Source organism: Leptinotarsa decemlineata, unplaced genomic scaffold (assembly GCF_025532065.1).
Source record: "Leptinotarsa decemlineata unplaced genomic scaffold, Ldec_3_MD MMD2_tig00002974_RagTag_RagTag, whole genome shotgun sequence".
NCBI lineage: Eukaryota > Metazoa > Arthropoda > Insecta > Coleoptera > Chrysomelidae > Leptinotarsa > Leptinotarsa decemlineata.
In genome coordinates this window covers 5,482,732-5,497,105 of record NW_027412578.1, presented here as the reverse complement: position 1 = coordinate 5,497,105, position 14,374 = coordinate 5,482,732, and the positions used below count along the sequence as shown (strand labels likewise).

The following is a 14,374-nucleotide window of genomic DNA, read 5'->3' as shown; positions in this document are numbered from 1 at the left end:
TGAAAGAAGGTTTTTCTACTTAAACTCTAGTCATTTCGTGTGGACCAAAATTTACAGAAGTCTCATTCTTCACTTATTGTGAACATCCAATCATTATCATACTACTGGAGTGGTAGATCATCAAACAACTGGAATGGTAGATTATTGAGTAGTTCAGACACTTGATAGGCTCAGTGTCTGAGCGACCAGATGAATGACTTGACTGCTAAATTTGTCTAGTGAAAAAAAAAATGTGGTGTCATTATCTTAGGTAAAAAATCTGATCACGACTTTCTTCAGAACACATGCACTGAAGTCCTACCGGAATAAAAGAGAAGCGGTAATGTTGAATATTGATTCTAGATGTACGTATTGTGCCTTTGAAGCCTGACCTCTTTAGAAACTCTTCTTGAAATTTGTGTGGGACCTGTGATATTGATGTCGACAACAACAAATTCTACGATGGAAAAAAATCACTCACCTTCATTTATTTGCGTAGTGACAAAAGTTTTGATGAGCGTGTCCGTAGTTTGTGTGTAGAGTGATAAGGCGTAACGCAAACTCTGGAGCTCGGGACTCTTGTCAAGGAAGGCTTTCTTTAGTCCATTTCCCCCGGCATGGAAATACTGCTTGATGGTGTCCAACGCTACGTCCAGTACGGCGCACTGCTTAGGAGAAAGGTTCTTTTCCACCTCCTTGGAAATATCCATGACCCCGCTCAAAGCGTTTTTCACGTCCTGTTTGCCGGTCATGTGGTTCTTGAATAGTTTGGACATATCTTCTATTTTAGTATTCGCTGCCAGGTTTTTGGCGTTGTCCGTTAAACTTTTGAACATCATCTGAAACGAACAGTGGATTGTGAAACTGATTTCTGAAGTTGAATATTTTTATTGCTGCCGATCAGGTACTGAATCAGGGGAATTATTGATAGTCCGGACATTTTTCAACTCCCTATCACTGATTAACTACTGATTCAACTTGAGCTTGGGCTGAATAAAGTTGCAGGAATTTTTTAATAGAACTGGCCGATACTTGATGAAAATCCATATTAAAACTAATTAATACACTTTATTGTATAATTTTCACTATAAAGGGTTTTACAAAAACCACTACACGTGTTTCGCTATACAATAGCTTTCTCAAGCGAAACACTGTTTTTGTAAAACCCTCTGCAATGAAAATCATTCAATAAAGTGTATCAATAATTGTTTTTGCAGGAATTTACTAGAAGGTAGTTTTAAGAACACTGTGTACTTAATAAAGACTTTGTAGAACCTGTGTTTATAGTGAATAAGTATTAATGTTTCAACCAATCATATTGGCATTTTCAATGCCTCTTAATCATCTGTTTAGGGAAAATCCAAAAGAATTCAATAACAACCCTAACAAAACAATGTGCATTTCTTTACTGTCCCCCCCTTTTTTTTTTGCACGGGTGAACTCAAAAAATTGAAATTAAGGATAATGAAATTAACACATGAATACTTTATTTTTGAGTGAAATTGACAGATGAAACTTTCAAGATGGCGACTGGGCGCCATCTGGGACAAAAATAAATGGAAACGGGGAGTCTTGAAGCTCCTGACGAATGCTTTACAACCATGGCGGAATTTTCAATATTTGCCTGAATACATTGACATTCAACTACATAATATGAGGTAATAAGCTTGAGGTCAGTTCAGAAGATGCTCGAAATGGTTGCCTTGAACTTCTTGACATATGAACAGCGTATCTGATATTTCACGTCGAACATCTTCGAACTCAGTATCTCTACAAATATTTATTATTCTCTGCCGTATATCCAATATTGAAGCGGATTCAGTTTTGAAGACCTTTTGCTTCAAATAGCCCCATAGAAAAAAGTCCAAAGGTATCAGATCTGGCGATCGGGCTGTCCATTCTGTAGGACCTCGACGACCAATCCAACGACCGGGAAAAGTAGTATCCAAATAGTTTTTCCCTCGTTCAAAGTGATGTGGTGGTGATGAATACAATATAGAATATAGCATTCATTAGGATTCGCTGCGACGATTTCAGTGATGAGAGGGCAACAGTAGTCTCCAGCATATTCAAATACAGTTCCCCTGTTTAATTTTGATCAATAAATAGAGGTCCAACAATATGGTTTCCCTATATTTCTGCCCAAACGTTAATTTTTTCTGGATATTGGGTATGTACTTCCCGGAATACGTGGGGGTTGGTGAGTTGACCCGTTCGAAAAAAAGGGGTGGGACATTAAAAAAATGCACTGTATACATTCTAACAGTAGTTAGTGATCGATCATTATTTCTCGGGCGAAGTGGCATACGATAACGGCTTTCCTTTGAATATCACTATGGATATATATTCAATACATTAAAATAAAAACATGAGAGTGTTTTATATAATAGACAATAAATATAACATATACTGCGTGGTTTTTAGTGGCCAGGTTTCAGATTTTCAATTCACTTTTTCGTAAGGAGAAAAAGAGCGAAGACAGGAGAGAACCGGTAACTTGCAAAAAATGTGATATTTGTTATTTGATTTGATTGTTACGAATCAATGAACTGAAATTCAATAAAGTTTCAATCGAAATTTAGGCTGATATTTCTTGACGTTTTTCACTCCACCAACAGAGGGTAAATTCAGTATACAGAATCAGGGCAATGATACATTTTTTGTTTACTTGAATTCGTTAAGTTTCAAATCAATGATATGAGCTTATTTCAATTAACGTTCTATGAATTTCCCAACGATTATTGTTTGGCCATTCGAATCGTATTTCTGGATATTTTTCACACTACAATTATCACTAAAACTCTTCAAGAAATGTTTTCATTAATATTTGTTTTTATTTCTCTTGAGAGTTTTTCATACTTTCATAATTTTTTCGTAAATTTGAAATTTAATTTCCTCATTTTAAAGATTTGGCATTACTGATTATTGCGAGAACAATAATGTTATACGCAATCCGCATGCTAGGAATTTGATTATTTTCATTATCAAAACAGTAAGAAGAGAAATTTGGGAGATTGCTTTTTATGGATTCAAAAAATGAAAATTGGAACTCTCAACGAATTTTGAAACTTCTGTGCGTTTCAATAATCATCATATTATCATTTAAAAAAATTAATGTCATTGTTTGCTTACCGTCTTATCAGTCATAGGAGGAAGAACAACGGTTTTTTCGAGTATCCTCATCACTATCTTCCACAGTTCCTTCAGCAGTCTCTTCAATACAGTTTTCTCGCATGATTGCGCGTATAATGATAAAGAACCATCCAATAAATCCATTAACGGCCTGAGAACTTCATCCGCTTCTACTGCTACGGCATTCCTCTGAGCAGGTTGATTGAGTTGACCAGGCTGGCCACCTCCCTTGATTGCTAGCAGAAGATCCGCGAGTTCTTTCACGCTGACTGTTATCCGATTTTCTAAACTGCAGGCGAAATGTTGGGCCAGTTCGTCAAGGCTTCCATTCAGTGTCTGTTGAAGTTCTTTTAGAATATTCGCAGCATCTTCTTCCAGCTTATCGCCTCCCATAGACTCGAACATTTTCTCTAGCTGAACCCTCAGTTGCTGAATGTTATTCATCAAAATACATGCCTGTGAAAGTAATGATTGGGTGATGAATTGAAACAAGCAGGGTGGCAAAACTTACTATCCTTTCTTCCTTGAGATGTTCGGGGAATTCTTTTTTGACTATGTCTGCATAAGCTATGAGGACTTTGACAATGGTTTTTGCGAACCTTTTCATGTAACGTTTCCATATTTCAGGATCAGGGCATTCTAGTTTAGAAACTACATCGAAACATTGCGTCAGCTGCGTGAAAACGTCAACGACAGAATTCGAGAACAGAGCGTGTTCGCTGCTCTTCTGAAACTGTAACAGAAGAGGTACATGATCGATCTTTCCATCAGAGGAAACAAAAATTTTGCTGAGTCTGATCCAAAATTTTAAATTTACTCTAGAATAGTTTCAAACCTTCCAGGTTATGTAATCAGATTATCTAAAAGAACAATTCGTTCAGCCCAGTCTTCCCTTACTTACGCAGTAGGTTCATGGACTAACACCTATCAGAAAACAGTTACTCTTCTGGCTGATAACACGAAAGGCGTTGGAAATATCCGACAGGTGTCAGTGCAGGATTCTTCACAGAAGAAATTCCTGCATATGCTTTTGGCGATACAACTGCCGAAATCGATTTTCAATCATTGGAGCAGGCTCACTTGCAGACCGGTTTCGGGCTATTTGACCTCTCGTCATTACAACACGAAGTCGATAATTTCCTACAATTAAAAATCGAATTCTTTCAGAGTATCACACATCGAACAAATCTGAAGCGAACGACAAGCAACACATTTGCCATCGCCCCCTCTGCTTGTAGACGAGGTACTAACCAATCGCATATCCAAATGGCCCAAACCTCGTATAAAGAAATTATTCAAAGGAACGATTTGATCAGGCCAGTCTTCCCCTACCTACAAAGTGGGTGTATGAACTGACACCTATCAAACTACTCTCCTGGCTAATACCACGAAGGTCGTTGGATATTATCCGACGGATAGGATCAGTATGCTTCCACTGAGGGGAAATTATATTTGGACTTTCGTCTGATCAGATGATAGTGAGAAGTAAGTGAATTTTCAGATTAAAACAAAAAGCTAACGGCAGTCTTCAAATATAAAGGCGAGCTTGGTTGCCAAATTACTGTCGAAATGACTGAATTACTGTAATAAATTTCTCAAATGATGATTTTAATGAAAATGGCTACTTCGTAGTCCAAGGAATATTCAATTATGAGGTACAAGGCCAGGAAATTGTATGCTAAATATAGCTCTTTATGAATTTAGGTGAGCTAGACTTTTTAAAGTGATTGCATACAGAAAATCTTTTTTGGAACCATACATGTACTACAAAATTATTGGCAAAAGTGTAGTCATGGTAGCTTTCATTGACGACTATATTACAACGATTGCAAATACAAAGATTTCGAAAAAGCTAAGAAAAAGAGGAAACGGAATAAGTATGAGTGAAGAAAGCTCTGCCAGAAATGTTCTTGAGAAATTTAATTTGACTGATTGTAAACCAGCCCAAATTTATATAGATGCTAAAAAAATGATTCGTCCAGAAGTTAATAAAAAATAATTGAAATGATTTCAATACGGGTTTTCTACCTTGGTACTTTCAATAAAACTAGATAGTACATAGGTACCTAGTACCTAGAACTTCAATCCAATACAGGTATCTGCAAAAGAACCTAGGTACTAGGAAGGTACTCTAAATAAGTGCTTGGTTTTCTCAAGAATAATGATGAAGTAGCAGAATTATTTGACTAGTTAATCTGATCGTATAGATATGAAGAACAGACGATTGAATACGGTGGAGTAGTTATCAAGAAAGCAGTAAACTGCAGCGATGTTTAGCTCTGAAACGGAGTATATGAGACTCACTGAAGCTGCTAAAGAAGCTACCTATAATCATTTGTTGATCGAAACACGTGTCGAAGTGTTAAAAATAACGGTTTGGTGTTGGGAAAAAAACCCAGTAATAGTCATTACTACACCAAAGGTTTGAGATAGGTAGCATCACAAGCTACCTATCTCAAAACAAGCTGAAATGAAACGATTGTTAACTACAGAAGACTCAACATTTCGAGATATAGCACCACTTTGTACAAGATAAAAGGAAAAGTCGTCAAGTTTCAATATTTGATAGCGGACATCACAACGAAGGGATCTAGAGCTTCGAAGTATTCAACTTGAAGGCTACGTATCGGGAAAATGTATCGAACCTTCAAGCTAGAATTTTCTCATTCCATTCGTTTCATATGTATTATATTTCATCCGCTGTTATGGAATCACTTATATCAAATGAAGTTGATTATCTGTGGAACGAAACTTTTTTTTGATCCTGAGTCAAATATTGATTTGCAGTATAACTGTTTCATCGCGTTATAACACTTACACCATCCTTTTTATCTCTATTGAAGGCACCATGTAAATACTCTAAGGAGACGTCATCGTTTTCGTTCAACCATTGCATTACGAAGGGTTCGAACCACGCTGGATATTCTGGAACTGCTCCCTTATGAGGAGGTACGTCTTTGACGTAATTGGAGTACAGCCATTTAACTTTGAAGTGCAAGTTCATATACGCTGACGATTTACACAGCCTGTGCTGTTCGTGTTCTTCTAATGCATACTTCATGTCCACTGCGAATAGGCTCCACATTGTAGCAGCTGACAACTGGAAAAAAAAACTCGAAATTTTCAGTTTTTCACAATATGCAGGGTGGTATAGGATAATCTATTATTTTTCAAAGGCAATACGTGATATGATACGTATTGATCCACGATCAATCTAGGTCCATGTTGAGCACAGTGAAACGTTACAAATTATCAACTTCAATATAAGACCATTGACTTTCATAACCGGAGTCACGATTAAAGAGAATATAATAAAGTTGCCGTGGTCGAATGAAACCGAATGTAACGTTCGTTACTGAGACTTTGCAGTAAACGCACATACCACTGATGATGCAGCAGCAGACGAAATGTTTGGTTCCTTTCAACCACGGCCTGGTAGCCTGGATTTTTATTTTTTTCAATTATTTACGTCAAGTATATAATTTTGAAAGGGTTTCTTATGAACTACATGACTCAAGGGATCTGAGACAATGAATACAATTATATCTCATATGATTATATAATCATCAAAAGAATATTTTTTGACTTTGAAGTATTCAGTAATACACGAATATTATGTAAATCTCCACCCATCATCATAGTGAAATGAAATGAATAGCCCGGAACTGCACAATCACATAAAGGGCCCTGTCTGATAAGGTAACAATAGTTAATTTTATCATTATTAGTGGCTTGAACGTTTAATAAATTCCAAACAATCTCAAGTATTTGAGATTTATCAAAAAAATATACTGTTACTTGCCTGTCCTATATTGAGCTCCTGGGGGAACTGGTTCAGAACAGGTCCATAGCTGTTTTTATCTTCTTCTATGACGGACACTATGAGTGCTATCAATTTATGCCAGAAGTCCACACTATCCAGGCGCGGACCGTGGTCCTCCGTATCCCTCTTGGGCTCATTGGGGTCACTCTGGAACTCCCTGTTGTAGAGTTCGTATGTGTTCTCGAACAGAAATTGATATGTCGATCGCAAACAGGCCTTGACGCAATCCTTGACTACGGTACTAGCCCGTGGAGGACACGCCAATTCTTGAACTTTCATACGGAAGAAGGTGATGCTGGTAAGAAGATCCACAGTTGACTTGAGATCTTTCAGTTTGTCTGGACTGGACGCGGGGAAGTTGTTTCTGTACATGGAGAGGTCTATTCGCAGGGAGTTGTGCAACTGGTCCAGGAGTCTGACGAATTTTTCTTTCTGAAATTTACATCCATTGTTTCAATGACAATGACAATGAACAATTCTAGTACATGCCTGAGTTGAATAATAATCTAGAATGAGAATTTATGATATATTCAACCATGGAATATCATCAACGCTGGTATTCCCCAGGGAGCCATATTGTCGCCATCCCTCGAATTGGGATGAAAGTAACCAGACTCAATTGAATGGCCACAAAAACCGGATATAATAATGTTAGGGCAGACAATGCCGCTTTCTGGCTTCAATAAGTTTGTTTGGGGTTAAAATGGACACTAATATGTTCTGGCAAAATCATGTTGCTTGAACTGCAAAGGCTGCTTCTCAAAAGCTTGAAACATTGTTCCGAACCGAAAAACTGTACAAACCCCAGCAACTTTTGATTCTTTATGAAGCTCAGCTCAGACCCTCCTTGGAGTATATTTCACATGTATAGACGTCCGTCCCTAAGCATACCCTGAAGCTGCTGGATTCCATCCAGAAAAAAAGCCATTCCACTGATTGGAGACACTAACATCACTTGTAACCTTGATAGTCTAGAACATCGAAGAAATGTTTGGAGATTTATCTCTTCTTCATAGATACTTTCACGAGAGGTGTTTACGTAACTTGGCACATTTGATTTCAACAAGAGTAGTACTGTGGCTGCTATTGTTTCAAGATTCAACTCAGTACATCTCGAACTTTCCTGTTTGAAAACTCGTTTATTTGGAGAACAGCGTTCATGTGGAATAAACTTTCTCAGAACTTTTTCTCAAATTAATCTAATCTCTGGCGATTCAAATCCAACGTGAACGCACAGACACCGCTCTTAGAGAACCTTCAGCATTTTTCTGTAGTGCTCGTGTATTGTTCTTGAAACATAGGAATGCATAAAGTACAAGTTTGTACGTCAAATTAACTAAAAATATGTCCGTTGGAATCGATTAATTTCGTTCAATACTTTTTCTATTATTACAACAATACAAAGAATTTGTCGGGAATAAAAATGTGAGGAATCAATAATGTAAAGAATTTAGAAGGAAAGAAACAGAAGTCACTTCTACTCTGTTTCCAATTAATATATATGTATAAAGCCACAAACCGTGTCTGTCTGTCTGACTGTCTGAACTCATAACTACGGAACGGATTTTCATACAGTTTTTACCAATGACGGAAGAGGAAGAGGAAGATTTATGTGTATAATTCAAGAATGATTTGTGTGAAGTGTTTGAAATATGACGTGAGAAATCATAGCGATGGCTCATCGAGATATGAAAAAACAAATGACTACATTATATTATTTTTCATAGGTCTTCAAACAAGTCCGCGATGTCATATGTCTATCTTTTGAGGATAGCTCACTATACCCATTTCAATGTTTGAAATAACGGTCTCATATAATGTGGCAATTGTAAAACTGATGATGAATAAGATGTTAACCATTGAGAAATGAATAAACTAGTTATCTTAAGCATTTCATGCGCATTATTCCTCTCGCCATACGAGTGAAATCAGTATTATAGAAGTTATCGCAAAAATTGAAACTATCGCGCGAGAAAATGAATTCAAACGGCCTGACAAACCGAGGAGCCAAGGTTGTATTTTTGTTTAATGTTGTCTTTAGGTAGATAGGTATTCATCGGTCATGGTTTGATAATTCAGGTATTTGAATTATTATAGTGGGTTACGTTACGTGACATTACAATTTTATTAGACGGCTGACAAGATCACAATAACTATAAAATTATTTAGGTGGCTTGGGAAATTATTAACGTGACGTACATAGAACACTATCGTATTGAAAATGAGGTAAAATAACTTACGCCAAAATTGGATGCAGCAAATCTGTCACTAGCTGAGACCGCTGACAGGGCCGTTGTATGAGCATAGTAAGCATTTATATTCGCCAGTAGTGTACTCATAACGGCAGGAACTCCAGGGCATAGGTACTTTGTAGAAAGGCAGTGAAAATGCCTGGAAAATTCAATATCTAATGAATATTTTCAGAACTGACACCATGCTCTTCATTTGTATTTATAACTTTTTGATCTATTTATTAATAATGTATTAGTAGCACAGGTATTGTTTCTATACCTGTTAATAATGGAGGTGACAAATTAAAACCAGAGATATTCTATTAGTTTGACTCAGTAGCTCATTTGGTTGTAATTGAAACACTTCATTCATGGGGTCGATGTGATGTACAGTGCTTCAATTTGAGAGCTTACCATCGCCTATGTTTCGGCACATAAAGAAAATCTGAATTGGTCGAAGAGGAGCAATAAAATGGTCGACTTATAGGCCACCACAATCACCCGATGCATCACCTCTAGATTTTTTCCTATGGAGGTATCTAAAATCAATTGTTCATCAAACACGGCCTCGAGATTCGGAGTATTTGAAGAGGAGAATAACAGCTGCGTGTAGAGAACTTCAGGAAGACGATTTTCGAAATATTAGAAAGGATTCTGTGCGCAGACTTTATCACCGTTTAGAAGATGATGGACAACATTTCAACATTCCATAAGTCAAATTACCTTTTACTAACATTTTGGCCAAAATATCACCATGATTCCACTTGCTTTCTCCAAAAGTACTACAAAGAAAGGTGGTACTACGAAGATTTTAGGGGTTGTGTTCGCCCCTATCAGGGGATTGATGTAACTCAGTTGAAAACCAGTTTACGAAGTGTCCCTCTTGAATATAACTCTCAAATATAATTCAAGTTTTTCTATATGGGCTGAAATATAGGGGATGGTACGTTTTCAATATGTCATCCTGTGAACAAACGAAGATCTCATCATTGTATTCAAGTGAATGTTATTCCAAATGCGTCGTATATTTCATTTGTACATTTTGACAAAATGATTCGCTCAGCAAGTTCAGCGCCTATTCCCAATTGTTGAAGAAAATCATATTTTTTCAAGCATACAGTTTTTTGTTGTGGAATTGGCCGCGGTGGTAGTGCGCATGACTCACGATCGGAAGGCCGTGGGTTCGATTCCCGCCCCGACCAGATATTTTTCTCGAGAAAATTCATCCGGTCGAAGCTGGAATGATTTTGCAACCGTGTTAGGAATCACACGTTAAAAGGTAAGACCTTGTTAGTCCTTAGCTCGCACAAGTTTCTCAACTTCTGAGAGTTGTCGTTCGTATGGGAGCGACAGCTGATTAACACAGATTTTAAACAGATTTTCAAACAGATGCTTCCATCTGTGTGGGAAATCCTTTTTCACATTACATGCAACTATCAACCCATTTTTTTTTCACGCAAATATTTTTTTAACCATCGGTTTTGTGTTGATTGGGATCATCGAGGTATGTCCACTTCATGTCTATGCTTCCCGTCCCTATCTAGTCATATAGGGACACCTAACGTATGCTGGTTGTATCTATCTTTCCAAAGTAGATCCATCCCTATTAGAAACCATGTCTACTAAGGCCTTGAGTTGTCTTCACCATCAACTCTATCTAGGTATTAGACATGGATCAATATTCCAAATTTCGTCTTGATGTCGAGCCACATAATTTAAAATTGAAATGACTTCCTCAGGCAATGATGTTCAGACACAATGTTTACTATCGTAGTTCACAAAAAGCCACTCCATTTTTTGAAAATTGTTCCTCCAAATATTTACACGCTGCGCTGTTCGATTCTTCCTGTCATATTAGGTACTGTTTAAAATACTGATACTGCCTAGCCCAGAAATATGTACAATACTGAGTACCAGCTACGAGTAACGAAAATGAAATTATTGTTCTGGACTATGCTGGAGTCTGTTGAAATCTATTCATTTCAATCCATGTTTTAGCAGCAGAACTTGGTGTCAGCACCGTTTGAGAATTTTCAAAAATAGTTATATCACTTTTTCAAAGTTCATTTGGTGCACGGTTTGCGACTAACAGATTTGAAATGGATGCAAAAAATTATTGAATTTATATCCCGATAATTCAGGATTCCCAATCTGTTGAAACGATGAAACCAAGTTTTATAATTATTGTTACCCATTACTGGTCCAATAGTACCTAATCCCCGTTGGATAGAGGAAACGCATTCTCAAGATATATGAAGTGTAAACATTTTCTGTGGACTATACAATGGAAACCTTATTGGTCCATGTTTTCAAACGGCCATTTCCAATGGGACAATGATACTCAGATTCTCTGCAGAACAACTGATACGAATGGTGATGATAATGATATAACGCTTCTCCCAATAATTCACACATTTCTATTCAATAACTCAATGATACATTCGAATGGATCGGCATCTGTGGTAATTAGTTGGAAAGGTGGTTCATCTGATATGACTTACGGTCTCAAAATTTTTTTCCGAAATGTTCTTCGGTGTCCTTTGTCCCAATTTTCCATTTTTTTTATACATCAGTTAACTGCATTCATATATCTCCATGTATATAGAATTGAGTAGCTCTAGGCCTCTCCTTATCGTCAGTTGGTTCGTTTTCCAATATTTCTCAACTATATGTATGAGTTCATGTCAATTTAATTGTTGCTTTAGGAGTAAACCTAGTTTGTTTTTTATATTTCCAGTTGAAAAGCTAGCTCTAGGCCTCTCCTTATCGCTAGTTGGTTAATTTTCCAATATTTTTAAACTTCATGCATGTCAATTTATTCTTGCTTCAAGAGTAAACCTCGTTTGTTTTTCCTATTGAAACGCTAGCTCCAGGCCTTTCCTCATCGTCAAATAGTTCATTTTCTTATTGGTTTTCCCTGGTCCACAGTCCAGGTTCGAGACCCAGTAGTAGAATATGTCTAAAAATGTTCCCTAAGCTACACATGTCTGTATCTTTAAATTACCTTTACTGTATCTAATGGATGTACCCTGAAAATTTCGTGTATGTCATAACAAAACTCAATGAATGCTAACCCAATCTAACTGAACTTTCAGTTTTTACCTGAAGTAGCACTACAGGTAACTTCTTGATCAAGCTATTTTACATTCACTCTTATATTAAATTTGAAATCTAAGATGTTTCGGTACTCTTCAGTAAGCATTACATCAACTAATCATGTTGAAATTATTGAACAGGAAAACGGAAATTATAAGAGTCGCGCAGATCATAAAAAAATTATGTTTATGAATATATTCAAAACGGAAAATATAAGAGTCGCGCAGATCATAAAAAAATTATGTTTATGAATATATTCAAAATTACTGGCAAAAATTCATAATACTGGTTGATATGTAACAATTTGTTCATCAGAAGTCAATGATGCAGTCACAAATAGCTTATCAAACATCGGAATATTCACAGTAGATTTACTCTATTTGTAATAAGGGAGCCCAAGCGGGGATTTCAGGATTTACTGAAGCGCGGCAGATTAATATACTGGGGGATACCTTATACCCGGTTAAGTACCTCCACCAAATATGAGCCCCATATATAAGGCCGCCCGTGAAACATAAAGGATCAAATTAGTAGAAAAAAATTGATCATCAGAAATTCTCTAGCGCGTCAGATTAAGGTAGAGTGAGTTACATGCTAAAAAGTGTATATTCCAGTAATCTGACAATTTGAGAGTGACGTAAAGAAAAGGAAGGGCAGCAAAGTTGTAAAAAAACGTCATCTTGACATTCTCGAGCGTAGCTAATTTTTTTTTTAAGAAAATAATTCAATTCGTCGAGAAAGTTTAATGCGTGCAGCTGCGTGATGCCTATATTTACCTCTCCGCGTTTCTATTCCTTTTTCACTTTTTCTCTATATACTACTCGCTCACTCCGTCCCCACTCTGAATTCTGTTGCCATGACGCCATCACAGCTGATCACAGACTAGTTCGTGATGAAGATGATGATTAATTAATGAATTAATGGATGGATGTAGCCGTTTCTACGTGGTAGAAAATCATAATGAAGAAAAGAGGAATGAAACTTTCTATGTTCTTTTACCACTTTTATTTGTAACTAACGTTACTGCAGTTTCTTCCTATAAGGACATTTTCAAACTTATATATTGTATAAGTAACTGCAGTAACGTTAGTTACAAATAAAAGTGGTGAAGAACATAGAACATTTCATTTCTTTTTTCTTCATCAATTAATTATTCGATTATAAAAAATTACATTTTTTGAGCATTTTTTTATTATTTTTTTTATAGTATTTCAAGTATTCTACTTGAAAACATACACTAATTCATTTGCATGCTATTTCCTGAGCTTTCCAATTAATTAAGTTCAATGATAATTTTTTTTTTGTCAAATTAGGCGAATCCCTCTAGATAATCGTCAGATTATGAGACAGCACGTCTAAAACAGAAAGATGAACCATATATATCTTAATCTGACGCGCTAGATTACCTTTTTTTTTTTTTCATTTTTAACCCTTACGTTCAACCACCCACCTCATGCAAACGATCAGATTAACATACCAACATTATTACAAATACGTAGGACATTGATTGTATCAATATCTGACGCGCTCGAGTATGTCCATGCAACAGTTTTTTTTTACATATTTAATAATCTATAGCAGCTTCCCCCACCGATGAAAAGGTATATATTATACAGTGTGACCCATTTAAAATGGAACCACCCCTGTAGAATGTGCATTTTTCAATCAATCTCAATTTTTTTTATTGAAATATTGAGCATGAAAAACTGTATCTTGACACTAACTTTCACAATTTTAGTTTCATTTCCAAGGCACTCTATGGTTTTTTTTGTTTGTCAAAAACGGCAAAAGTTTATTAGGCAATTTTTGTTTTCAAATTTGACTACACCACTGGATTCGTAGTCGTTATAAATCAAAACTATCAAATTTTCATTAAAAAATATTTGTTAACAACGAAGTTACAACAACTTCAATTTTGGAAACAAAGTATTTGTTTGTAATTTTTATTCAGATTATAGACATATTTGAGATCTGACAACACTGTCAACACCAAGTAGAACACCAGTGAATTTGTACAGTGAAAATCCGAAGTCAACAGCTCAATGCGTTCTACAGTTATAACTCCTGAAAATATGGTAATGTGAGAGATTTATGGTGCAAGCGTTTTGTAATA

At 36.4% G+C, this 14,374-nt stretch overlaps 1 protein-coding gene across 11 annotated transcripts in view; it reads right to left on the bottom strand.

The window, feature by feature from the left end:
* unc-13 overlaps window positions 1-14,374 on the bottom strand; it is a 477,247-nt gene that overhangs the window by 45,769 nt on the left and 417,104 nt on the right. For all 11 annotated transcript variants that reach the window (XM_074177326.1, XM_074177324.1, XM_074177325.1 and 8 more), the window contains 6 exons: window positions 9,175-9,325; window positions 6,914-7,366; window positions 5,930-6,211; window positions 3,623-3,844; window positions 3,112-3,567; window positions 461-818 (listed from right to left, as the gene is read on the bottom strand). In XM_074177326.1, the coding sequence (XP_074033427.1) occupies window positions 461-818; window positions 3,112-3,567; window positions 3,623-3,844; window positions 5,930-6,211; window positions 6,914-7,366; window positions 9,175-9,325 (1,922 nt within the window). The remainder of the gene's footprint in view (window positions 1-460; window positions 819-3,111; window positions 3,568-3,622; window positions 3,845-5,929; window positions 6,212-6,913; window positions 7,367-9,174; window positions 9,326-14,374) is intronic.